This window comes from Cavia porcellus, unplaced genomic scaffold (genome assembly GCF_034190915.1).
Source record: "Cavia porcellus strain 051 isolate PalLab524CR breed Dunkin Hartley unplaced genomic scaffold, mCavPor4.1 scaffold_22, whole genome shotgun sequence".
NCBI lineage: Eukaryota > Metazoa > Chordata > Mammalia > Rodentia > Caviidae > Cavia > Cavia porcellus.
Window position 1 is genome coordinate 19,754,665 of NW_026947505.1, and position 26,884 is coordinate 19,781,548.

Sequence of the window (26,884 nt, forward strand, 5' to 3'; positions counted from 1 at the left end):
CCAGGGCCTTCTGTTGGCTAAATCCTGACCCAGGGTGAAGAGTAGAGCAGGTGAAGGAATGCATGCGTGATCAGCTTCCCAGGGCACAGAAGGATGCTGACAAGGGCTAAGAATGGAGTGGGGGACTCGAGGAGAAGGCCCAGTTAAGAAAACCTGTCTGTACATATCTGAGAGGCAATATTTCCTTCTAATATGTCCAGCATGCATAAACCTTTCAACCTGAAAAATAACATTTATTCCATTGTGTGGTCTTGTAAAAACTTCCTGGTAAGGTAGAACTAATTATCACTTGTGGTCTTCGTCCAGCACGTCCTTCACTTCCTATTTCCTACTGCTAGTTTCTCATCCTGTCACTTTTGTTGCATTTTTCTCTTTGTCTTTGGTTCTCAGCATCATTAAATCAGTTTTCTGCTGTGTCAGTTGTGCTTTTCAAAGACAGTTGAAAACAACTCTTGCATTGGATTTGTGACTTTCCTTATTCCTGGCAGTGCTTCTCATGACCTTGTTACTTCTTAGAGGTCATCATTGTTACCTTATTAAAACGAAATTTCTCTAAAGCTATCTTCTGTGTTACTGACTAAATAGTTCATAGGAAATTTTTGATGGTTTATTTGTTTTTTCTTCCCTCTAGCTGATTTTTTTTAAATCGACCTAATGCATTTTATGTTAATAGTTTTATTGTAGTATAATTCAAGTACTGTAAATTCTTACGTTTTCAGTGCACAATTTAATGGTTTTTAGTAAATACATAGAATTATGTAGTCATCATAACTCAATTTTAGAACATTTCTGTCACCCCAACCCTAACCTGATGAAACTAGTAATCTATTTTCTAAGGCTTTCTACATATCTTCTACATACTTCTTATTGTAATCACCTAATTAGTGGCCTTTTCCATCTAGCATCTTTCACTTGGAGCAAAGTTTTTGAGGTCCATCCCTGTGCTGTATCAGTCATCTGTTTCTCTTGGTTTCTAGATAATGTTCGATTGTATGAAAATGCCACTTTTCATTTACTCCCAGTTGGTAAGCTATACACGTTTTCCTGTGTTCTGAGTAAGCCTGCTATGGACTGTGTCCTGCAAATTGGGGGTGAATATATGGTTTCATTTCTCCTGGATGAATGCTGAGCATGGGTTTCCATGTTATTAAAATTAGCATTTAATATGTTTAAAAAACTTGTCAGCTGTTTTCTAGAGTGACTGTAACATTTTATATTCCCACCGAGATAAGCATTAATAATACTGATATTTGTTATTGCTGCTCTCTTAGATGTTAAAACAGTGTTTCTCTAACGATTTTGAACATCTTTATATGCTTATTGCCTATGTACTTAATGTTGTGCAAAGTCTACTTTTTTTGTTGTTTTTAGTTGTATGTTTATCTATGTAGACTTGTGTTGTACTTCAGGCTTTTTATACATTCTGGGTGCAAGTCTTTTATCATACATATGATATGAAAATATTTTCTTCTATGATTTTTTACTTTTTAAAAAAATTTTTATTGACAGAGTATACTTATTTACAGAATATTGCATTTTAATACAGGTATACAATGTATAATGATCAAATCTGAGTAATTGGTATTTCCATATCATCAAATGTCAATTCTATGTGTGGGGAACCTTAAAAATCTCTACTTATTTTGAAAGATATAATAAAGTGTTGTAAACCATAGCTATCCTATGGAACTATAGAGTATTATAACTAGTTCCCCAACTGTATTTCAATACCCATTGTCTAAATCTTTCCTCATCCTTTCTAGCTTCTACTGTGTTCTACTCTACTCTTTATTTATATAAGATTAATTTTTTAATTTCCACAAAGGAGTGAGAATATGTGGTATTTGTCTTTCTGTGCCTGTGTGACTTCCTTACCATAATGTCCTTCAGTTTCATCTATTTTTCATCTAGTTTACATTTTATTACACTTTTATCAGTTGATTGATGGTTTTAAGATCGATTCCACACCATAGCTATTATGAATAGTGTTGCAATAGAAACTTGTATATGGATATCACTTTGATATAGTGATTTAATTTCCTTTGGAGTGGGATTGCTGGAACATATGGTAGTTTTATTTTCCTTTTTTGATGAAACTCCATCATTTCATTTTGATGAACTATCATTTTTCATAATCAGTCTTTTTTATTTAAAGAGAAAAAAGTAGAAATAATACAGAATTTCAAAAAATAAACAGTAAGAAATCACTAGTTGATAAGTTACATATTGTCATCTTAGAAATGGTTGTTCAAGTTACAAATTAAAGCTTGCAAAGTGGCTTTCAAATAATGACACGGCAAACAGTTCTGCTCAATGATCCAACAAAAACTTAGTAATATAGTTATCAATCCTACATAGTTGTTTTTTATCTTAAAGAGGGTAAGATTAAACGTGACAAAACAAAACAGTTCATAAGGAAAGAGTTTAAAGAAACACAGATTTCAAAGCGAGTACACTGGAGATCTTCACTGTCTGTCTTATTGTCTCTAGTTTTCTTCCAAATAGTTGTCCTCATCTTTACACACATTGAATATATACTGAACATTATAGAACTAATCAAATCATTATAGGATTATGAAGGCTTTTTAGGTCTTAGAGACCTGATTTTTGGGGAAGTCAATAATGACTACCATAATGTCTTCATTCTCTTCGTAGTAGCTGTCCTTATCTTTATGTATGCTGAAATTGAACATAAGAAACTAGACTAATATCACTCTGAACAGTGAATGATAGTATTGCTAGATTTTATATCATAATGCTACAGAATAGCATTGGATTTCTTACTGTTTCTTCTTCTTCAGAGTATCTGTTTATTACATTGTGTATTATATAATCTGTTCCTGTAAATAGTTTAGAAATTCTTTCCATGTGTGAATCTCTACATGCATATCTATCCTTTCTGTGTTATAGGGAAAAACAGATCAAAACAAGACAACAAAACAAATTCCTAGAAAAGCATGAAATGAAAAAGACATATAAGACCACAATATTAGGTGATCTACAGTAGTTACTATGCTTTCTCTTGTTACTTTCAATAGAATTGTCCACATCATCAGGCATTATACAGTTAACCATAGCATTACATAGCTATTTTTATAAAAACATAACTTTGAAGACATTGTAGGACTTGAAAGCAGTTAATACTCAAAACCGGAATGGATATCTTTTACATCTTGTCATCTTCGGAGTAGTTGCTCTACTTTTAGACTTGATATTATCAAGCATACCAAATTCAAATAAAATCAGTCAAGGCAAAACAGCAGTCTAACAAACCAACTTCAAATAAGATCAGTCATAGTAAGACAATGTAAGTAATATAGGGTTTCAGTTTAAGTTAATAGGAAATTAAGGATAGTTACTATGGTATAAACTGCTATTTTGGGGTTAGCTGTCTGTGCCCTCAAATCTAATATGAGTAGACAGACCAGAACAAAATATAATCAAACTAAACAGAGTGATAAGACTACTGTGACTTTTAAATCCTGATACACTATTAACAATGTTCTCTGCCTTCCTTTTTTAGACAATACCTCCCTTTTCTCAGGGTGCTTTGTATATTTTGGGTCCCACTAGCTCCTTTAGTTTTTAGATTAAGGGGCCAACCTGTTATCTATCTGACTGTTGCTGAACCTTTTTACCCCTGAGCTTGATTCTTGAGCTGTACTCCTTTACTTGCTAAAGTCACAAGGTTTTCCTTCCTTCCAGCTGTGTAGTTCTACAAAAGTGTCATAGCTTTCTAATCTATCTGCTGCTGGACAAGTTGTCCCTATTTCTCTCTGGTTTCCTGTCACACATAGCATTGTTTTCTCATCTTTGACTTTCAGTTTATTAACCCTCTTTCAGGTTGAGTGTGTTTCCTATTCAGAGCATCTCGATGGATCCTGCCTGTGTTTCTTTTTTGTTAGTGTATCAAGTCTATCTATATTAAAGATTATAGCTTACCATCTCTGCCTCATCTCTGCTATTCTATTCTTCTGTTATTATTTGTCCACTTTACTCCTTCATTCCATTGTCTGTCCCATTCATTGAGGCCTCTCTGCCACTGTTGCTGGAATCCTGGTATTTTGTCCTCTCTCTCTCTCTCTGGAGTGTCCTTCAGTATTTTTTGTAGGGTTGGGTTGGTGGCCATGAACTCCCACAGTTCTTCCTTGTTTTGGAAATATCTTGCTTCTCCATTAATTTTGAGAGAGCTTTGGGGGGGTACATCAGTCTTGGTTGGAGGTTATTTTCTATCAGGGCTTGGACTATTTCCCCCCAGGCTCTTCTCAATTTGAGAGTTTGTGTTGATAAGTCTGTCATTATTTTGATAATTTTTCTTTTGTAGGTAATCTGTTTCTTTTCTCTGGCTGCTTTTAATATTCTGTTCTTGTGGTGGATTTCTGGAATCTTGATTATTATATGTTTGGGTGTAGATCTGTTTTGGTTGTAGTTGGCTGGAGTTCTGTATGCCTCATTTATCTGGATATCATTTCTTTTTCCTATGCTTGAGAAGTTTTCCTTAATTATATCTGTGAATAGTCTTTGAGGTTCATTTGTGGTTACTCCTGCTTCTTCGCTCACATTTTTTATTCTTAAGTTATAAATCCTCTTGTCTTCTTCTAGCCTTTGAATTGTTTCTTCCTGGTGCCTTGTTATTTTTAAAGATCTTTTCTTTCACAATCACACATCATAAATCTCTTTTCAAGTTTCAAAAGGTTAACTTTAGTTTCTGCCAGTGTTCAATGGAGTTTTTAGTTTCCTGGTAATCTCTTTGGATCTGTTTCATGTATTCTGGGTTTTGTTTATATTCTTCATCAAAGGTTTCTCTTCCTTTTCTGAGTTCCTCCGTTCTTCCATCTGTGTTCTCTTGGGAGGGGCTTATCATTTCTTTAATTATCTTTTTATATCTTGCCTTATTTCGATGAGAAGTACAGTTTTAAATTCGTCTATGAGTTCATGAAGGTATTTCTTTATGTCCACTGATGCTGTGACTAATATTGCAGGATTACTGCACTGGTTCTCTTCTGTATTTACCTCTCCTGGGCTTATTTTCCCAGGATTGGCAGCTGGAGGGTTTTTTTTTTATTTGTATCTCTTGTCATGTTTCTGGTTTCTTTCAGACAAGTGTGTCCTGGAGGTCTCTGGCCCTCTCCATGTTGCTTAGGATCTTTCCAAAGCGTGCTGACTGGGGTTTTGCTGCCCTCCCCAATTTGCTGTTATATGAGGTACATGCAGGGATGCAGGGACAGTGCAGGCTAGCCTTGAGCCTCTGAGCCAGGTGACCTGAAAGTTCCTTTAGCAACTTAGGCTGTACCTTGTGGACATCACAGAGTTGTGAGAGTTTTGTCCCTGGCTACTGGGTCCCAACCAGAGGCATAGCTCAGCTCAGCAGATCCGACCAGTCCTCTCTGCACAAGGGGCGGCTGACTCACACCACCATGGCACCGTGCTCTGCCCAACTGCAAGATGTCCTCCAGCCAGCAACAGCAGCCACAAGACACAATCCCCAGAACTCGCTGGGAATCAATGCAGTTCTCCATCTTGGCTCCACTCCACACTGTGCTGCATCCTCCCATCAAGGGCCCGGGACTCATCGACTTGGGACTCAACAATTCCTGTTAGCAGTGGCCATGGCTTTACCTTGACCTTGAATCTCCTGACTCCACAGCACTCCCAGCACAGCATGGACCAGTCTCAGTGAGCGCATAGGGCTCCTGATCTCCACTCACATTTTTCCTTCCTCCGCAGACATAGATTCTAGCTTGATGTGGTTTTTCCATGTCTAGATCAGCATCCTGCCTCTTCGGAAAACTGTGAGGCACCCAACTTTGGTGCCCAGGTGCATGGTCCTATCCGCAGCCTCCTCCAGCACGGCCAGGTGGCTCCGGCTGTTCTGCGGGGCCTTGGGACCCAATTTCCAGTACGCACCGAGAGCCAAAAAGCTCTCCACCTTGGCTCCACTCCACACTGCACTGCGTCTTCCCATCAAGGGCCCGGAACTCATCGACTCTCGTTATGGGCAACTGTGGCTTCAGCACCCATAATCAGTCTTCTAAGTTACATTCTCACCAACAGTGTTTAAAAGTTCTTTTTTCTCCTCAGCCTCATCAATATTCATTACCGTTTGTCTTTTTTATAATAGCATTTCTTACTGGGGTAGAATAATATCTCATAATGATTTGTTGTCTTTTTGCCTTTGTAATTGTGTCCTTTAAGCACAGAACTTTTTGGTCCAGTTTGTACATGCATTTCCTTTATCACTTAGGCTGTTGGTTTCATTGCTAAACAATCTTCGCTTAATCTCGAAGGTAGATTCACTTCAGTTTCTTATTGTCAGATTTTTATGGTTTTGCTCATATATTCAGATCCATTTTGTGTCTCATGTCAGGTAAGGGTCTAAATGTATCCTTTTGTGGGTGGATTTCTAGTGTGGCTGCACCCCACCCTGACCCCAACATTTGTAGAAAGAACTTTTTTCTCACTGGATTGCCTTGGCCTAAGGTACCTTCATATTCTTTTTTTTTAGAAGTATTATCATTTAACGTCAGAATTTCTTTACAGAATTAACACGGACTCCAGTAACTCACTGTGCAAGTTTTTGCTCAGTCCCTCCCCGTCTGTCTATTGCAGATGCAGAAGTGTACAAGAGTTTGATCTGAGCAGCACCTGCTCAATCTCAGATGACTGATAGGCACCGTTCTGTCGCTGCCTTGTTTGTCTGTGGTAGAGGAGTCTGTTCCTGAGAGAGATTTGTATCCCAGAAGAATTTGAAGCAGCTTGTTCTTTGTCTAACTTCAGTATATATAAAACAATAAACTGCAACCTGAGTTCTCCCAAAGCTTTTCTACCAGTGAAGTTGTGGAGAAGGAAAAGTAGTCATAGTAGAATTAATCACCGGGCTCCTTCCTGTGTAGTTCCCACTTGCCTTGGAATTTCAGTAGCCAGAAACCTGCTGGTTATGAATGGGCCAGGCATTTACATGGTAATGTGGCATCTATGCAATATCTAGTCAAGTGAAAATGTTGACTTCCTAGTTTTTGTTCCTTAATAACCTCATTGAGTTGTGTTTTACATGTAATTAATACAGGGCAACTATACAGTTAGGTGATTTTTGGTATTGAATTTTCCATGACCATAAATCAGTTTTAGTACCTTTACATTGCCCCCTTAATATTGATTTGTTGGGCTCATTCACTGTTAATCTTCATTTCTTCCCTCCTTCCTATTACTCCTGGCCAACTCTAATCTGTTTCTCTGTCTATAAATTTATCTTTTGTAGATATTTCACACAAATGGAATCACAGTATATGTGGTCTTTTGGATCTGGTTCTTTCACTTAGCAGAGTGTTTCTGAGACTCATCTGTATCCTCCCATTTATGTCCTGTCTTTTTACTGTCTATAACATTCCATTGTGGGGATTCTATAGTTTATCTGTCATTCAACAGTAGATTTGAGTTGCTTCCAGTTTCTAACTACTATGTATGTTTCTAAGAATATTCTTGTAGAGGACCTGTGGTATGTATCATTTGTATTTCTCTTGATATATAACTGAGTAGAATTTCTATCTCATGTGGCAGAGGTTTAACCTATCAAGAAATAAGAGTGTCTAGATCTAATTAGCCTACACATCTGATTTTTCAAAAGGTTAAAATCTGTATTTTAAATTATGTTTCTTGCTTGAGTTCCACAGATGCTACTGTTAATTTTTTTTCCAATTATAACAAATTCTTAATGATTAACTTTAGTTTCCAGTATTATATATTGATATCTTTGCTTTCAAGTATGCTTTAAGAGGAGGTAGATGATAGTTTTATGCTGTTAACCAAGAGTTCTGTCAGTTTGAGAAATAATATAAATAGTCAGTTTTCTTTAGGAAGAAAACCAATACTTTAGGAAAGCTAATCTGATGCATTTGTGGTTTCTTTCCATAACTTCTTTACCATATGAAATATTTTATGCATAGCCCAGTGAAGCATACTCTTGCTTCATGGATGTATTTCCTGGGGACTCATTTATGGTTTATTTAGGCTTTAATATATATGTACTTCTCAGATTGATGCTTTACTTAAAGATGTACATTCATGACTGTGTATCCTTAAGCACTGTATCAACAATCTAATGATTTACTTAATGTAGGCAATGGTACTTAATTTTGTACAAATTAGATTTTCAGAAATGTAACAACTGCCCATTTATTTCAAAATAAGTGAGCTGATTTGATCAAATAAAATATACTTCCATTGGCTATCAAGATGCCCTTTAATGGAAATTTAAACCAAATTAAAATTGATTTCATTGACCATGTGGTATATCTGTAATAGATTTTGGAATTATCTATTTGGTCTGTGGAGACTAGTTAGAGATTTTGTTTGTCCATGTCTTTTAGAAGTTGTTAAAGTATGCCAAAATCCCTCCTAGTAGCCAAACACATAAATAGATGTGTGCATATACCCATGTGTGCACATATACACACAGACTTGCACACACAGATTTGTTCTAGGCACATGTACACAGGAGAACACCATGGATTGGTATTTGATTTTAAGATTTTCTCAGTTCTTTTCCTTTTAAATATACTCTGAATTTTGTTTTATGAAACCAATGACTTCTGCCTCTACTTCTCTTATCTTTGAAAATGGGAAAAGTCAATTCCCTAGGATTAATTATCATCGAATCAAGGCATCAAAATAATCTAGTTAAGATTTCTGAGGAAATAATCTATAATTGTGTTCCACTCACAATTTGATTGACTCAGAACACAGAAATGTGTAATTATCACATTTGATTCATGATATTCTCAACATTTGTCACAGGCACTCACCCCAGTCTCTCTGCCTAGGCCATTTATATTCAAGTCCCTCCATTTATGTCAGTTCTAGCCTAATAAGAGACTATCTGGCCAAAGCCATGTTATTAGGAAATAAAAATGTTACAGACAAGGGCAGAATGGAAACATTAATTGTCAACAAACTAGACTGATACACTTCTATTAATCAGATAAAATAATATAAATAAATGTAATGTCATATAACTTGATTTTTAGTTTTTAAACACAAAAGGATAAATATATTTGAAGCTGTTTTATGAAAGTGCTTATGAAGGTTAGTTGATCATAAACTAGATGGGAAACTGTGTCAGACGAATGCTTGAAAGAACCGGGGAATGGACGTAGTGTGGAGAGAGCAAAAAGTTCTTGTAGTGTGACCGTCCTCACCCAGTGTTTGAAGGGATGCAGACCCAGAAGATAGAGTAAGTGGGGTGTGGCCTGTGCCTGTAACTCCACCACTTTGGTGAGAAGTAGGAGAATCCTAAGTTGAAGCCCAGCTTGGGCAAGTTAACCACAACCCTGCTCAGAATTTAAACAGCAGGGGAGGGGAGAGCTGGAATGCAGCTCAGTGCCAAGGCCCTGGGTTCTATCCGCAGAAAGACAATCACATGGACTGATCCTTTGAATCACTTTCTGCTTTTTTAAACTTCCAATAGAGTTGAGATCAAAGTAAAGACTTTCAGCCCATCTGGGAAGGGAAATGCGTTGACTGTGGCACCAAACTTAACATCACCAAGCACAGGCATGGACTGGGCTGGGGCCCTAAGAATTCTTGGATGAGGCCCAAGAGTCTGGATTTCTCAGGCTCTTTCCATATCCGTGACCTGAGCATCCAGGGCAGCATCAGCAGGGGCGGCCGCATTAGCGTAGGAGTGGTGAAGCTGTCTGCTTAGGACAGTGGTCAGTGGTTGTCCGTCTCCATTCAGGTTCATCCCACATTGCCATACTGTCATCGGAGCTCCACGTGACCAGGGCTTCCCAGTGTTCAGGTGAAATGGAAACTTGACATCTTCCCATGTAAACTGTTCATGTTGTAAAATTTGACAGTTAATTCCAACAATCTAAGGGCACAAAGATAGGTTACCACTTCTTAGCCTGGTCCTGGACTTGCTCCCCAGAAACTTGCTTCTACAACTTTTTCAGTGCCGTTTAGGAAGCATTGAATACAGTGACTTGTAAGAATGTATTACTAAACGTCTTAAATGTGTGGTTGTATGAAGAATGATTTAGAAGCGCCCATGTGATACCCATTCCATTAATCACTGCCTTTTTGTTACCAGCCCCTGCGAGCGTATTTCTTACAAGATTCTGACACAGCAGTGATGTCACCATGGCTATGACAGTGAGTTAGAAGCTGGTTGGGACCAGACAGAAAAAGTCGGGCTGCCCATCCTTTTAGGTGTAAATGCTGGCTGGTGCTTTTCTTTGCTGTGTTATGGAGAAAGTCCAGAAGGAAGTGCTGTCACTACCCAGAAATAATTTTATAAATGTGTTTTTATTACTTAAGTGCAATGAAGCCTAGAACTCAATTCATTAGCAAGAGCAAATTAGAAAAAGGGGGTAAATCCCTATATTATTAGCTCACATTGATCAAGTCTTACTGAGCATATGTTTACTACAGATGAAGTATCTAAGGCATGAAATAATTTTTAATGATTATTTCATGTCATTAGCTAGGTTCTCAGATTAAATAAAAATTCAGCTCATAAAGCTCCCCCTCCTGAGTGCATTTTCTTCTGCAGAGTTTTCTGAGGCCATCTTTACCAGGAATAAAAGTTACTACCTTCGAGGAAAACATTGCAGATTTGCATTTCCATTTCCATTTCCTTCTCCCTGTTTTCTTAGGTTATTCTTGGAGAAGATGAATTAAGGCTGACTTGCTTTTCCTTTCTTCTCCATTCTGTTTCTTTCTCAATCCTGGCCTTCGTAGCTTTCTGGAGAAACTTAGAAAACCTAATCCTTTAGTAACAATCGAGAATTTTCTGGGTACAGCTTCCTTTTAATTTGTCTTTATGTTTCAAATTTGACTTAGAGTCTTGTGACAGTTACAGTTACTTTTCTTCTGCTGCCTAGGAAAACAACAGAAAAAGGAGAACAATCAAAATGTATTAAAATTAAGGGTATAATTCACAGATTTAAGTTAAAAGCTTTGATGCAGGGGAACATTGTGAAGATGCACATATCACCTGGTCCCAAAAATGAAGAATAAAAGCTAAGGTGAGATAGAAGTAATACTTTTTAAATGTCTGATTGAGGTTGAATAATAAGCTTGAATGTTAATAAAGTTTATTAGCTTTTAACTCATATCACACCTTTGGTGCTAAGTGAACTCTCACTTTTATTAAAAGAAGGATCTGCAATTTAGAACTGAAATGTGAGCTTTTAAAATAATTATTTAAAATTCCATTTCATTAAAAAATCTTTTCTGCAGTCAAAATATTGGCAAAGGCAGGGAAAAAAAATAAAGACAAAAAAATACATTTATTTTTATTTTTTTCTGTTAGATAACACTCTTTAACTCTTTCGAGTGGATTTTTATGTCTTGATTTTTTCCCTTTTTTCTAGAATTAGAACAAGGAATAGTTTTCATAACTATGGACCAAGTCCATGAGCCTACTATCTTTTTTAACATCAACAGTGGAAGATATTTGACACCTATATCTGTTAGCTTATGCTGCATAACAAATCCTTCTAAGATTTAGTGACTTATGCAGCAGTCAAGCATTTATTTCATAATTCTGTGGTGCACTATTTGGGTAATTCTCTTCAAAGGTGAGTTCATTCGTACCTGGGGCCAGCTGTCAATCCCCTGTGAGGGTCTATTTCTGCAGATTGGTTGGTACTCAGCTAGAGTGATAGGAGCAACTGTACCACATGACTCACTAGGGAAGAAGGCTGCCTTTTACTTGCCATCTAAGGACAGGAGGTCTCCCAGAGACAGCGAACAGAAGCATGTCATGCGTCTTGACCACACCAGAACTAGCCTGCCATCTCTACCACATTTTATTGGTCAGAGCAGGTCACAAGGCAGCCCAGTTCAAAAATGATATAAAACAGATAATGCTTCTTAATGAAGTATATTATAAATGCTTCTGCACACTAGAAAAGGAAAGATGCAACTGGCTGGGTGAACAGTTTACCATGAAAGCCTTACTCACTAATAAAATCTTCAGTCTAATACAGTAGAGACACTGACGAGGCTAAAGAGTAGATGTCTTTATACCTGTGACTTCCAGGGTATCTTTTGGAAGATCTTGGTGGGTTATATCACATGGGAGATGACTTGGGGCTCAGGGGGATGATCACATTTTCCCAGGGAAAGTCAAAGTGTCAAGGGTGCCACAGACCTACCTGGTTGCTGTGTAGGTGTCGCATGACTGAAAGGAGAACCCCACAGGTGGTAACTTAGAGAAGAATACCCCGTTATCTTAAACTTCAGAGCGGGAAGAGAGAGAGACATGAGCCTCTGCAGGGCCAGTGACAGGTGAGACAACAGGAGACAGGAACTTGTGAGCAGGAGACAGGCTATCAAAAATGCTGGTGCCAGGTGCCTTTATAAAACACTTTAGAAATTCAGAATATTAATTGATGTCACTGGTAAAAACAGATGCACAAAAGTCAAGTAAAGTATGGAATGTACTTTATTGTCATACATCTTGGCTCATACATTTTTGCTCTTTAGCTTTTTTTGTTTGAAAAGTTAAGGCATTTTTATTTCCTTAGCTTTAAATGAACATTTAAAGTGAAATTTTTAAGGCAGGCTTTCGTTCATTTAATTTGTAATCGTGTGTCGACTTCTTGTAATGCCTGCAAAACAAATCCCATGAAATAAGGCTGGATTAAGGTTTTCCTCCTTGAACTGATCCTGAGGGAGCGCTGGCCTCAGGCCAAGAGTATTTCTAAGAACAGAGGTTGTAACAGACCAATCCTGAGACGCTGGTCTAGTGACACTCACCTTCCCAGCTTGAGGAGACAAACCTAAAACAAATATATGGGTCAAAGATGAGAGGAGCTAGAGTACAAGGCAGGGTTAGGAGGACAGGCATGTGGAGGAAGGGCACGGGAAATGCTGTTATGGCCTGGCACAGTCTCTCTGATTAGGCTCCTGGAGGTGCTTACAAATGAGTCCTGAGAGCGTGCGAGGGAATGCACTGTAAGTGATGGAAACTGTAGCCTGAGACCCCAAATCTTGAGCATGCTCGACCTGGTGATAGTTCCACGCTATACTGACTCTCGGAGCGTTCGAAAAAGACACCTGACCCAAGCCTCAGAATCTTTCCAAAAGCCTGGCCAGGTCTTTGATAAAATGTAAGAAGGATCCTCGCAGTGTGGAGTCCAGGTCTTGTGTCAGCAAAGCATGGCTCCAACTCTGAGCAAGGCAGGAAAACACGGAGATTTTGTGCAGAAGAGCAGCAGAGACTGATCATGCAAGTGTCTGCCTTTCTCACACCCACACTCCCCTCCAGCCCACAGCTCAAGCCTTAGCATATAGCTTGGGATCCCATCTCCCTGCTGCCCCACCTCAGGGTGAGATGCTTTGTGTTCCTGAGTCAGGTCTCCCCACCCTCCCCTGTCCATCCTCTGCGGTACATAGCAAGGATATCACTGAAGGGAGAAAGATCACCCAGGGACAAGGGCCCCCCACTGCACCCTCCAAGACTCAGTAGAGACAGAGCTCCTGTGTCTTCAGTTTCCCTCCAGTCTGCAGAGAGACATCTCGGGACCTCTCTCCCAGTGTTGCCTTGAAGTCACAAGGGCAGGTTGACAGAACCAGCAAGCATGTATGTCACTTCGCTGTCCATGTGTTGAAAGATGCATGCATCTAATATGTGAGACTGTACTTTCTTTCCTTGGGAGTTACAGTGTAACCTAGTCATTGGGAGCAAAAGCTTTGAAATGGGTAGCAGGTATCCTATTTCTAAAACTTATTAGCTGGGTGGTTTATTTTATACTTTGTGTGATTTGGATAATGCTGTCAAACTCCTAAGGCTGTTGGCAGATTGAGTGCATGCATTTAAAGTGCTTAGAAAATTGCACGCCCCATATTTAATACTCAGATTAGAAATCCTAGGTATTAATGTAGCTATAGTTGGTGGATCTGTCTTTAATTTTATCAACAGAGGAGACTTTGATAAAAGTAGCATTTTAGGTGGGTTCTCTGTTGTTTATGGATGAAAACATAAAGATACTACCTGCTAAGAAAAGAACCAAATTAAAATGGAGAAAGAAAGGCAATCTCAAACATTCTGAGAACACAGCCAACCTATTTTATATACTCACTGAGCAAACAATTATTGGCAAAATTCCCTAACTGCTGGCCTTTACTTGGCTAAAGAGAACAGCAGCCTCTTTTGAACAAGCTAAGACTGAGGAATTCAAAGAATTAAGGATTGGACAAGCAATGTTTCCAAAGTATTTATCTGGATAGCCATCTGAAGTGTCAACTATGCCAATAAAGACCACAATCTGTGATTTTGTTTCTACCTCCCGAAGAGCTCGTAGTGGATAAAAGCCAACAACAGGAGCAGATTGGCAGCGTAAACATTAGAGGAAGGGCCTGGCATCCTTCTCTACCATTATAAATCTTTTATCTTTACTTCATTAGAAATCTGAACATTTAATAAAAACCTCCTGGAATATGAAAAAATGATTAAATATGTATCAAAAATTTAAAGGTGATAGTTCAAGGTTCTCGAAGTCTTCAAGGACCTTGAAGTCAACTGAAATCAAAAACTTTTTTCAGAGCTTCGTTTGAGTTTAACAAAATGAGATTTAAATAAAAGTAAAGTAGAAAAGGTCTCTGAGGAGAGAAGGCCCTAGGTTCGGCCTTTGTTCCGCACTCACTCGGAGGTCTCATTCCAGCGTGGCCTGGGGGGTGAACTCAGAGTTTCTCAGGACCTGTGCTGGTCCCCAGCTTTTCACATCTCCACAGCTGCTTGCCGCTCCCCTGCAGAAGCTAGTCTCCAGCCCGAACGCTGGCTCCTCTGATCTTCCCTCCTGCTGATTTTTCAGTTTCCTTTCTGTTGAAATTTTGCATATCTTTTTTTAAAAATTTTTTTTATTTAAGGAGAAAAAGAGGAAAAAAAGCAGAAAAAGGGTACAAGTTATACAGAATTTCAGAAAAAAAAATAAACAGTAGGAAATCACTAGTTACTGGATTACATATTGTCATCTTAGAAATATTTGTTAAAGTTCAAAATTAAAGCATACAAAATGGACAAACAGTGAGACTGCAAACAGTTCTGTTCAATGATGCAACAAAACTCAGTAATATCATTGTCTATTTTATACACTTAAATATACATGCAGTTACATCATTTAGAGCACTCTTTTGTACAATGACTATTACACATTTTGGGTTTTATTGCTCTCACAGTTCTTATTACTTTTTTTGGAAGAGAGTAAAACCAAATGTGACACAACAGAACAGAGTCGGTTAAATCAAAAGGATGGACATAATAGATAATGTAAAAACATAATACAAGGTGATCAACAATGGTTACCATAATGCCTCCCGCTATCTAAAATAGAATTACCTATATCATCAGTTATAATAAAATTGAACAAAACAGTAAAAAACGAAACCAACAAAACCAAAACATGGGAAACATTACAGGCCTTCAAAAGTAGATAATAGTCAAGCAGAACGGGCGTCATAATGAATCCCAATATCTTCACAGCTGTTGCCTAAACTTTTGAACCTGGTACTATCAAGCAAAACAGAATAGAGGAACATCAGTCAAAACAAGATGGTGAGAGCAATACAGGGCTTCAAATCAAGTTAATAGAAAATCAAGGGGGGGTTACTATAATATATCCTGCTATTTTTTATTTATTTTTCCCTTAATTAAAAGGATAAAAATAAAAAAGTAAATAATAAAATGGAGATTGAGATAAAAGAGGGCATAACAACAAAACAGCGCAGATCAAAACATAACCATTTAAGCAAAATAGTGTTTCATCACAAGATAATCCTGACATAAAAGTAGTTACCATATTGTCTCTTTCCTTGAAATCTTTGAGTATAACTTCGTATACTATACCATCAAATATATCAAAACAGTGTAAAGCCATTCAAGAGAATGACAGTATTACAGGGTATTTAGAATCAACTAACAGAAAATACACAATGGTTTCTGTATAATCTCCTTGTCTATAAAAGGTTTTGTTTATACTATCACATATAATAAAATCCAATAAGATACAACATGTTAAGACCTATGGAGACAGAAGAACGAAAGCTTGATGGGACTTCAAAACAAGATGATATTAAATCAGCATTACCTATTATGACGTCGTTTTCTCCAAAATAGCTGTTCCTATCATCCAATCTATTCTGCCTCATTTCTGTTGAGCTCTTTTTCTGTCATTAGTTGTCAGTTTGTCTTCTTCATTTTGTTTTCTGCTCCATTCTTTGTGGCCTCTCTGCCACTATTTCTGGAATCTTCGTATTTTTCTTTTTTAGAATATCCTGCATTATTCTCTGTAGAGTTGAATTGGTGGTTGCATATTCCCCTAGTTCCTCTTTATCCTGGAAGCACCTTGTTTTTCCATCAATTTCCAGGGATAGTTGTGCAGGATATATCAATCTTGGCTGGAAGTTATTATCTTTCAAAGCTTGAATTATTTCCCCTCATGCTCTTTGTGATTTGATGGTTTGTGCCGAGAAGTCTGCTGTAATTCTGATGGGTATTCCCTTGTAAGTGATCTGTTTCTTGTCTCTGATAGCTTTTAATATTCTGTTCTTATATTGTATTTCTGGTATTTTGATTATCATATGCCTGAGTGTAGCTCTGTTTGGGTTGTAGGTGGCTGGGGTCCTGTATGCCTCATAGAGCTGAGTATCTTTACCTTTTCCCATTTTAGGAAAGTTCTCCTTGATTATTTCTGTGAATAGCCTTTGCAGTTCATTTGTTTGTATCCCTGCTTTTTCTTTTACATTCTTAATTCTTAAGTTATAGATCCTTTTATCATCTTCTAGTCTTTGTATTATTGCTATTTGTTTCTTTGTTATTTTTAAGAATTTTTTATTTCATGCTCCCATATTACGAATCTGCCCTCCAGTTCAGATAATCTATCCTTAGTTTCTTTCAAGCTGTTATGCCAGTTTTCAATAGAATTTTTAGTTTCTTGGTAATCTCTTTGAACCTGCTTCACTTATTCTATGTTTTCTCTATTTTCTCCATCAAACAATTCTCCCCTTTTTTTTTTTTGTTCTTCCATTCCACCGTCTGTTTTTTCTTGGGTGGTGCTTAGCATTTCTCTGACTATTCTGCTTATGTCTTGCTTTAGGTCATTAATAACTTCAGTCCTGAACTCCTCTATGAGGCTCTGGAGATAGTGCTTTATGTCTATTGGTGCCATGTCTGCTATTGCCTGTTTCTCAGAATTGGGGGCCGAGGAGCCTTTCTTGTTGCTCCCTCTTCCCATATTCTTTGTTTCTTATATACAAGCATATATAGGAGGCCCAGCTTCCTTCCCTGTTGGCCACAGTCTGTTTGAATTGTGCTGGCTAGGTGTTCCTGCCCACCGCAGCGCACCAGGGAGTTACAGACTGGGCAGCCTATGCGGGGCCCGCCCCTCCAGGTCAACCTACCAAAGACTTCACCGCTAGCGTACACCTCCAGGCGCTGGGACCTGGGTTGTGCTAGCCTACTGGGTCTCAGCCAGCAGTGTCACATAGGCTAGGCACTGCTCACCAATCCTGCTTGAGAGGGGGATACGTGACTGAAGTCATACAGCGCCCTGTTCTGGCAAGTCTGCCCTGTTCTGGCAAGTCTGCCCGGTCCCAGAATGTCATCTGTTCCTCCTAGATCGTGGAAGAGTCCCAGTTTCCCTCACTCACCGCAGGTCGATGCACTGCTCCCTGCCAGTCCTGCTCTCAACTCCGTTCACCGATTCCCATTCTCAGAGCTTTTGCACGTCTCTCTCCCTGCCAAGCAGATTCAGATGCTGCAGCCGCAGCAGAAAACCCAAATCACGGCTTCCAATGGTGCGGGCTCCAGCTTCCATGCTAAGGCTTTATCTGTTCCTGTTATAGCACCAGGATTGCATTCCCGGTTGGTTTCTCTCAGCTCAGTTCGTTCTTGGGTCAGCAGGGTATATCTCCTCTTTCATAGGATTCCTCACTCCGCACCATTCCTGGATTCTAAGCTGGGTCTCTCAGAGAGCTGCTGCTATCTGTCCGCCATGTTCTCCCAGAAGTTTTGCATATCTTTAAAAGGTGGATTATTTTCTCTAATTCTCCAAATCAAGAATCACCTTTCTATTCTCTCAGTCCTTCATTTCTTCATTGATTGCTCTGAGTTATTTAGATAATGCATCCTTTTCATTATCATAAGCAGTTCTTAAGGAGAGGGGTTAGTCATGTTTTAATCACATTTGTTTACATATAGTAATATGTATGTGCAAGAAACTCACCAAATCTAACACACAAGGACCAGAAAATGTTTTTAGAACTACACCATAGCAGTCCTTTATCTCATGGCAATTTAGACAGCCACCTGTATGTGTGTTTCTGAACTACGATGGTCTGATTATGACACTCTTTCCTTAATACCCATCGCTACTTTTAATTTGAACTGAGTGAGACAGACACAAACTTTATTCATTGCCCTCAGGCTCTGACTTAGGATGCCAGCAAATCTCATGTCACTCCCCTCCTCTGATCTGTTAATCTGGGATGCTTTTTAACCCCTCTCCCTTCCGTTGTCTTCCATCGGGGACTACACATCCACCAACTGCAGATGTCCCTCCATCTAGGAATTAATCCCTAGCTACACCCCTCTCTCAAACCCTGGACTGGATTAAGCCTATATGCTTTGTGATCTGATTCACAGCAGCCATAGAGAGCAGAGAAACGTAGATCAAAGCGTGATTCAGTTATGCACAGACCCTGCAAACCTCAGTTTAGGAATCACCTACTGAACTCTTTAATAAGCAGACAGCTGGGCCGCATCCCTCAGAGATTCTGACTCAGTGGGCCTGGGATGGGTCTTGAAGATTTGCTTTTCTAACAGCTTTCCAGGTAACGCTGATGATGCCATTCTGGCGATCACACTGGGAGAAACACTGCTTCAGATAATTTATTTATCTAACTTTCTAAGCTTTAAGGTAAGCACCAACAAAGTGATGCTGAAAAGGATGTTTTAAAAAATTAGCTGAGATAACGTCTAGAGAGTTTGCCCTAAAGTAGTGCTCAGTCAGTGCCAGTTAATACTGTTTTTACATTATCAGTGCTTTTATCCTGTAGGCAGAATACACCATGCTGAATAAACGAGGACCTCCTTAAAGAACAGAATTGGTTCTGGTATCATTATGACTTACATACCTCACACAGCACATTAGCACTGACCAAACATGCATATAATTGAATGAATTCAATATGAAATCCATTAATAAATTCATTCAATGAATATTGAGCAAAATGAATTTAGTGTTTCCCATAGGAGGCCCCTACCTAGAATATTCTGGGTTCTCTAATACAGCTCTCTATGTTCTTAATATTTTTGGAATCATTTTTGCTGACTGATTCCCAAATCCCTTTTGGTTATGCTGAGTCAGTCCGCATAGTTTTCATTCCTAAGATTATGCCAGCAATGTAGAGCATTTCTTTCTGAAAAAAACTAGAAATGAATGACCATGAATGTGGTCTGCTCACTGGTCTCTGTGATTTCAATTTCACACCAAGTGAAAGCAGTTACAACAGTGCATTCTGCCGCCTCCTGTGAGCATGCACCTTCCTTTAACACTGGATGTGGGTTTGAAATTAACATGTGAAGTATTCAGTTTTCTGCTCCTTGCAAATTCATGAAACCCTGTCTTTCCAGAAGCCATACCTGCCTTTACTGTTAGTCTCTGTCCTGTCTTTCGCTTTAGAACATCCTATTTTCTGTACTAACCAGTTCAGATATTTTTCCCACCATCTGCCAAATGGCTGGCAACCATGAATCTCATTTAGAGTCCTCTTTTGCAGAACACAAAGTCTGGTATTTACCAGCGCGGGCTGTAGTTGTTTGGTTCGCTGGCTCTCCCGCTCAGTTTGAGTCTCTAGATGGTAGGTGTGGGGTCTAATTGAATGTTGAGTCTCCAAGTCAGTATCTGGCATATAGTAGAGAGTCAGACACTTGGATAATTAGTGTTTACATAGACACCATTCTTACTATATTGGTGTGGGAAATAGAACTGAGGTAATGATTATATACCGCTGGTCCATGAAACAGTTGGCACTAGTTAGAATTCTGCGAATGACAAAGTGAATGTTTGAATTTTAATTAGGACCAGCCACTAAAATGCAGGAGACTGTGTAACAATCCTGAGCCCCTGGTCCTGTCTCACACCAGTGGGTTGGTGCTGCTCCTGATGCACCTGCGCCTTGAACCTTCTCATCTCTCGACATCCCTGACACTCCTTTCGCATTGCAAGTGTGTGAGATGTAACCAAAATATATGACGTGCAAATTTTTAAAAATCTTCTACCATAAAAGGTGCATTGTCATGAGTGCCTGTCACACGAGTGCCTCTCACTTCAGGCACTTTTATTTGCAGTGTTCATGCCCCTTTCTGACACAGACTGGAAGTTCTCTTTCATGTGTTCACAAAGTATAATCAAAATATAGTGCATCTTACTGTGGCATTCAGTGGAAAGGCAGGCTTGTAAAAACAGAGCTCTGTGTCCTCACCCACCTTACTCACCAGCCTGAAACCATTCGGCTTTTGTCTCTTCTCCAACATCACCATGGAAGGTAAATGTGTTTTGTTTTGTTTTGTTTTAATGGATTCAGGGTAGTGGGGAAGCCAGGACAGTACAACTGACGTCATAAAAGTATTCAGAAACCAGCCAGAACAGTAGATAAATGTGTTTAAAATGAGCAGGAGTATTTTGAGGCGGTTGAACGGCAGTGTGTCTTTTACTGCAATAAAGTTTTTAAAATTTAGACATTCACCACAGTTTTCACTCATACTTTAAGTACATCGAGTTTGTGAGATTCCTTAAATTCTACATAAATTCAGTGAAAATTGATCTTTACAAGCTTTTAGCAGCCTAACTCCAATACACACAATTCTTTAGTGATGTAAAATTCTACCCACCATTTGCCTTGCTCTGAACTGCAGAGCACTTGATTGCATCGACCTGTATTTTGTCTGAGTTGTTTTGCATTTGCACAGATTTCCTATATTTCAAATTAATCAGATAGTCACCAGCTACATTCCCAGTTTAAGGTAAAAATATATCTGAACCTATTTGGTTTGAGAAATTTTCCTCCTTTATGATTACTGAAGTAACTCTTTTGTCTTGATTTTGTCTTACGAGATTAGGATACTTAAAAAATATAAAATTGGATTAAAGTTGTCATCTACCAAACTAAACATTTTCACCTTCTGTTTCAGCTGTCATTAAAAAGAAGAGGAAGCAAAGATTTGCCAAAATCAGAAAAAAAGGCTCAACAGACTCCCACAGAGGTATGAGGAAAGAATTTAACTCATACACCAAGTACCTCTAAAGTATTATAATTAACTACTTCTATTTATTTATTGTTGTTGATGTTATTCTGCTCCTTTTTTATTTTAAAGAGAAAAAATTAAAATAACGATAGAGTTTCAAAGCAGTTTAATAGAAGAGTTACAATAATACACTGCATATTGTTGTCTTCCTAGTAGTTAGTCAGAGTGCAAGATACAGGCATGCTATCTTGTCCAAACCATCTACTTTCATAAGTAAAAATAACATCCTAATAGACTTACGCAAGACAGTCAAGTTATGGATGCAGCTGTAGATACAGGAGTTATGAGGTATTTAATATACTTGCTTTAAAGCCAGCCCTGCCTTCTCTGTTAAAACTGCTTTTATGCTGTAAGCACATAGCAACAGGTCATTAGTACATGATGTTCTGCTGTATTTGAGAACCATACCCATGGAGCTAATCTTGTTCTTTCCTAATTAATAAGGTCCATAGACTGGCTGCTTCTATAGCACAAGGAGAGTAAAGAAAGGAATGTTGTAGAAAGTCCACAGAGACTTATGATGTTTTTAGAAAACCATACAATTAAAAAAAAAAAACTCCATACAAGTGCAAGGCATGTGAATCTTGGCATCAAAGCTGAATGAATATAGATTGTACCCTGTCACTCACCAACACTTGCTTTGCGTGTCAAGGAACGACTCATATCCAGAATGGGTAGAAGTGTCACCTACTCAAAAAATGGCTATAGAGGTTTAATGAGAAGAGGATTAGGGCGTTGCTGGGGGCAGCTATCCACCACTTCTGCTGTCTACCAACAGCTGGGGGACATGACCTCTGTGTATCTTTGGTGGCCCTCTGGGTCTCAGAGGCTCTGGGCCACATCTGCTTATATCTCTGGCAGAAGCTCATTTTCCTTCTTAGCTCCTCCTGCTTCCTTCCAGGAATGCAGGTGACTGAGTCCTGAATGAGAAAGGAATTTTTATTACCATTTTTTCAAAGTGAGGAGGGCTGTGGGTGCAGCTTGCTGGTAGACCCTTTCCCTAGCATGTGTAAGACCCTGGATTCTGTCACCCGCACCATGAAAGTAAAAAATAAAACGAAGAAACCACAGTCCACAAAAGCTAGACAATTAGCCCAAATTACATACTCAGAATTTGGAGAAACGGTCCTGGGGAAATACCATTCTTAAACGTGATCATGTGCTTCTCTAACAACTCTCAGGGGGAAAACGGCTGTCTGATTCTCCTTTAGGTTTGCAGGGCTGACCCGGTGAGAGGTCTACTCTGTGATGTGTTCAGCAGGAGGAACCAACTCTCTCCTTTGCAAACTGATGACACTACATTCCATGTTAAAGTCAATGCAGACAGAGTAGCTACTAAGATTTTACTGCAGGGACCATTCTGCTGCCGAACTTACCCTACTCACCAGACTTTAAAATAACAACCCTTTGCATAAAGATGGGGAAGATCTTTTTCTAAACAGCAGAATGATGATCAGCTTTCGTTTAAGACTGAACCCAGTTCAAATTTCACCCTTTTCTTTCCCCGCTGCCTCACTGGGTAACCCTGGATAAGTCACTGAACATCTGTAAACTGAGCATTTTGATAACGACTTTTAAATTGGCTCACACTTAGGAAGAACATCAGGGCTTCTGCCTTATAGTATATGCCCAGCCAGCAGCAGTGAGTGCATGTGAGCCATTTTCCCCAGGATGAAGAGGGCTCACTAATACTAGTAGAGTTAAGGGGATTCAGACCGCAGAAAGAAGGAAACAAAAAACACACCCTAAAAATGGCCACCAAACCGTTGTGTGCGGTTGCAATGTACAATCATCTTTGCATCCCTGGATGGACGTGTTCTCTGCTTGTCTCTCCGTTTTTTGTTTTCAGGACATAATGTTCTCATCTTTAAGAATGTAGGAGACTTAAAGAAAACACATTATATCTACTTCTGTGCGCCATTGCACCCTAATTTAAAAAAGCAAGAGGAAGAAATTATTTCCACAGTGATGGCCTCCCTCATTTCCGTAACAATGATCTGTCTTTTTCCCTTTCTCCCCGCCCCCATGAGGAGGACAACGAAGATCTGAAATGCCAGCTGCAGTTTGTCAAGGAAGAAGCCGCTCTGATGAGGAAGAAGATGGCCAAGATTGACAAAGAGAAGGACCGATTTGAACACGAGCTGCAGAAGTACAGATCCTTCTACGGGGATCTGGACAGCCCGCTGCCCAAGGGGGAAGCCGGGGGCCCTCCCAGCACCAGGGAGGCCGAGCTCAAGCTGCGGCTGCGGCTGGTGGAAGAGGAAGCCAACATCCTGGGCCGGAAGATTGTGGAGCTGGAGGTGGAGAACCGCGGGCTGAAGGCGGAGCTCGACGACCTGCGGGGAGATGACTTCAGCAACGGCGCCGCCAACCCGCTGATGCGCGAGCAGAGCGAGTCCCTGTCGGAGCTGCGGCAGCACCTGCAGCTGGTGGAGGACGAGACGGAGCTGCTGCGCAGGAACGTGGCCGACCTGGAGGAGCAGAACAAGCGCATCACGGCGGAGCTCAACAAGTACAAGTACAAGTCGTCGGCGGCCGGGGGCCACGACAGCAGCGCGCGGCACCACGACAGCGCCAAGAGCGAGGCGCTGCAGGAGGAGCTCAAGGCGGCGCGCCTGCAGATCAACGAGCTGAGCGGCAAGGTCATGCAGCTGCAGTACGAGAACCGCGTGCTCATGTCCAACATGCAGCGCTACGACCTGGCCTCGCACCTGGGCATCCGCGGCAGCCCGCGCGACAGCGACGCCGAGAGCGACACGGGCAAGAGGGAGAGCGACGACGACGCGCGGCCGCCGCACCGCAAGCGCGAGGGCCCGATCGGCGGCGAGAGCGAGCCCGAGGAGGCGCGGCACGCGCGCTGCCTGACCCCCACGCGCGGCCTGCACCCCGCGCCCGCGCCCTGGCCGCGGGGCCTGTGCGAGCGCCAGCACCTCAAAGACATTCGCTCGGAGGCCGAGCGCCTGGGCAAGACCATCGACCGGCTCATCGCCGACACCAGCACCATCATCACCGAGGCACGCATCTACGTGGCCAACGGGGACCTGTTCGGACTCATGGATGAGGAGGACGACGGCAGCCGCATCCGCGAGCACGAGCTGCTCTACCGCATCAACGCGCAGATGAAGGCCTTCCGCAAGGAGCTGCAGACCTTCATCGACCGCCTGGAGGTGCCCAAGTCCAGCGACGACCGGGGCGCCGAGGAGCCCATATCCGTGAGTCAGGTACAGCTCTGCCTAGTGCGCGCCCTGGCCGTGCGTGGCTAGGCTGGAGCTGCGGTGCCCCGTGGGGAGTCTCCGATCCCGACCACTGCGCCCTGGCCCTGCTGCAGGGCGAGCCCAGGTCACTGCCCCTCAGCTGGCCTCCTGCAGGCCTCAGGTTTCTGTGACCCAACCCTGCAGTCACCACCTCTCCTCTTCTGAAAGGGGAGAAGTGACCCCAGCACTATCAGTGTTCATGTGCAAGTGAGAGGATTCGAAGGTACCGTTTTTAGAAGGTCAGTACTCCTCAGCGTGACTCAGTGGTGCAGTATAGGTCAGTACCACATCTCGCTGCGAAAAGGCCCTAAGTAGGAATCTTGGCTTACAAATCACAAATCCACATTCGAAGATTCCTAATCAAAATGTCGATCAGAGGCTTGTAAGTCATTGAGTTTAAGACCTTAAAAAAAAAAAGCTGTATAATCAGGATTGCTGGATAGCTAGTGATCAGCCTGGAAATCAGTGGTAGAGGATCCCCTCCTACCCAGAGCCCCACTTAAAGGCGCAGCGCTGCAGGGGTCTCCCTTTCCCTAAACTGAGATTACACGTTATTTCTAGAGTCAGTCAGGCTTCTCTACAGTGAAGAGCCCAGGAGTGGTGGAGGACTGTGCTGTGGTAGCTTTAAGGCAACACTAACCCAGGGACATGGAAATAACAAAGATTCCATAACAGGGAAAACCAGTATTTTTCGTCCATCCTGATTTGTAGAGGCACCGGATGAATGGGACTGAGCTGCTTTGGCCAGGTATGGTGGCCACGGAGAGATGAGTGCATTTTGTCAGAGTTAACCACGTAGAATATAATTTATGAAGCAGAGCGGGCAGCGCTGACCCCTCTGGCCAGCCTGGTGTCCTGTATCCATTGGAGAACCCACGGAAGTACAGCAGCATGCATGGCTTTTAAGGCACGCCAGATGTGGACGTTTGAAAACCAGCTTATGCAGAAGCATGACCTTAGATTCATTTGCCTGTCTGTCACGACCAGCAAAATCGCAGCCCCACAGCTTAACAAAATTTTGCACGTCGCTATGCTTTGCTGCGATGGGGGGAAGAAGTTTTATGAACCTTGTTGAGCTTTGAAATATTAGTTTCCTTTTTTCTATTTGTTGTATCAGATATTTAGTTTTTCATTTCCTTGTTCCATATTTTTTAATACTACAAGCATGTGGTTTTTCAGTTATATTCTAAGGGGGAAAAATTGAAGTGAGGAAAGCATCGTATATAAATAATAATCTCAGGTTTGGTAAATACAGGTTTGGGGAGGGATTCTTTTGTCTTGAGCGAATATTTCAGTTGGTTGATTTGGATGTAGGTTTTAGAAACTGTTATTAATTAACTCTCTTTTTGTCTTTGCATTTACCTCCCCAGATGTTCCAGCCCATCATTTTACTGATTCTCATCCTTGTATTATTTTCCTCACTTTCCTATACAACAATATTTAAACTTGTCTTCCTTTTTACACTGTTTTTTGTACTGTAAGTCTTTCATCGTTTACCATTCATTGTAGTATTTTCAGTTTGTTTGTTTTGTTCACCCTTCAAGACAAGAAGTAGAAGACGTATAATTTCTATAATAACCAACGCTGTAAAAACACTGAAGACTGCTTCTTTCTGTATAAAGACAAAACACATCTTACCACTACCAAATTTAATAAGAAGCCCAAGCACGAAAATATTTCAGGTAAGAAAATGTGCTTTTTTAATAAATCATTCTAAATCTTGCCTTTTCTTTTACAACTTGATCTGTGCTCTTCCTCTTAGATAATTAAATGGGCGGCTGGTCTGTAAACATGGACCAAAGCTCTCCTAATTATTTCTTGGTGGTTAACTGGCATGATCCTTCAAAGCTGACTACCCATGAGTTGGCCATGTTTTCAGAAATCACATAGATTCGTTAAGCACCTTGGCTTTATAAATCTATATATGGATTTTTAAAAAATGATGCATTAGCAGTGTACCAGGACAAGGAGGTAATTTTGATACCCAAAACATACCCATGGAAAAATACGGGGAATCCATGAAGCATGCTCTCCTGAGAACTAAGTGATATATTTAAGGCCTACATGTCTGTCCGCATCAAAGAGTTTGAAACCATGAGCGTGGATTAAGCCTTAATCCACTGAGAGAAGAATTGTCCCCACCCTACTGTGTTTGACCAGCCTCCCACAAAACAAGTATTTCTACATTTTCTTACTTGGTACTCGGAGCCTCATATTGCTAATAAAGCTTGTTGCCTGCAGTTCCCTCCCTGAAAATAGACTGCCACACAGAACTGCCTTCCAAGCAAGATGTGGTAGAAAAATGGTATGTATGTGTTTC

General features: G+C 40.4%; 2 protein-coding genes across 9 annotated transcripts in view; both read left to right on the plus strand.

Moving 5' to 3' along the window:
- Window positions 1-26,238, plus strand: part of Mtcl3 (MTCL family member 3) — a 43,543-nt gene extending 17,305 nt beyond the window's left edge. For 2 of the 6 annotated variants that reach the window (XM_063232889.1, XM_063232890.1), the window contains exons 5-7: window positions 21,197-21,268; window positions 23,341-24,531; window positions 25,935-26,238. In XM_063232889.1, the coding sequence (XP_063088959.1) occupies window positions 21,197-21,268; window positions 23,341-24,531; window positions 25,935-26,045 (1,374 nt within the window). In that variant the 3' untranslated portion in view covers window positions 26,046-26,238. Of the gene's footprint in view, window positions 1-21,196; window positions 21,269-23,340; window positions 24,532-25,125; window positions 25,313-25,934 lie in introns of all 6 variants that reach the window. The other 4 variants (XR_010041890.1, XR_010041889.1, XM_063232891.1 and 1 more) reach the window with 4 other exon arrangements.
- The window catches only part of Kiaa0408 (KIAA0408 ortholog), a 32,246-nt gene continuing 31,412 nt past the window's right edge, over window positions 26,051-26,884 (plus strand). Inside the window, exon 1 of one of the 3 annotated variants that reach the window (XM_023564544.2) lies at window positions 26,051-26,246. The gene's annotated coding sequence lies outside the window, so the exon portion shown is untranslated. The remainder of the gene's footprint in view (window positions 26,247-26,884) is intronic. The other 2 variants (XM_063232893.1, XM_013151055.3) reach the window with 2 other exon arrangements.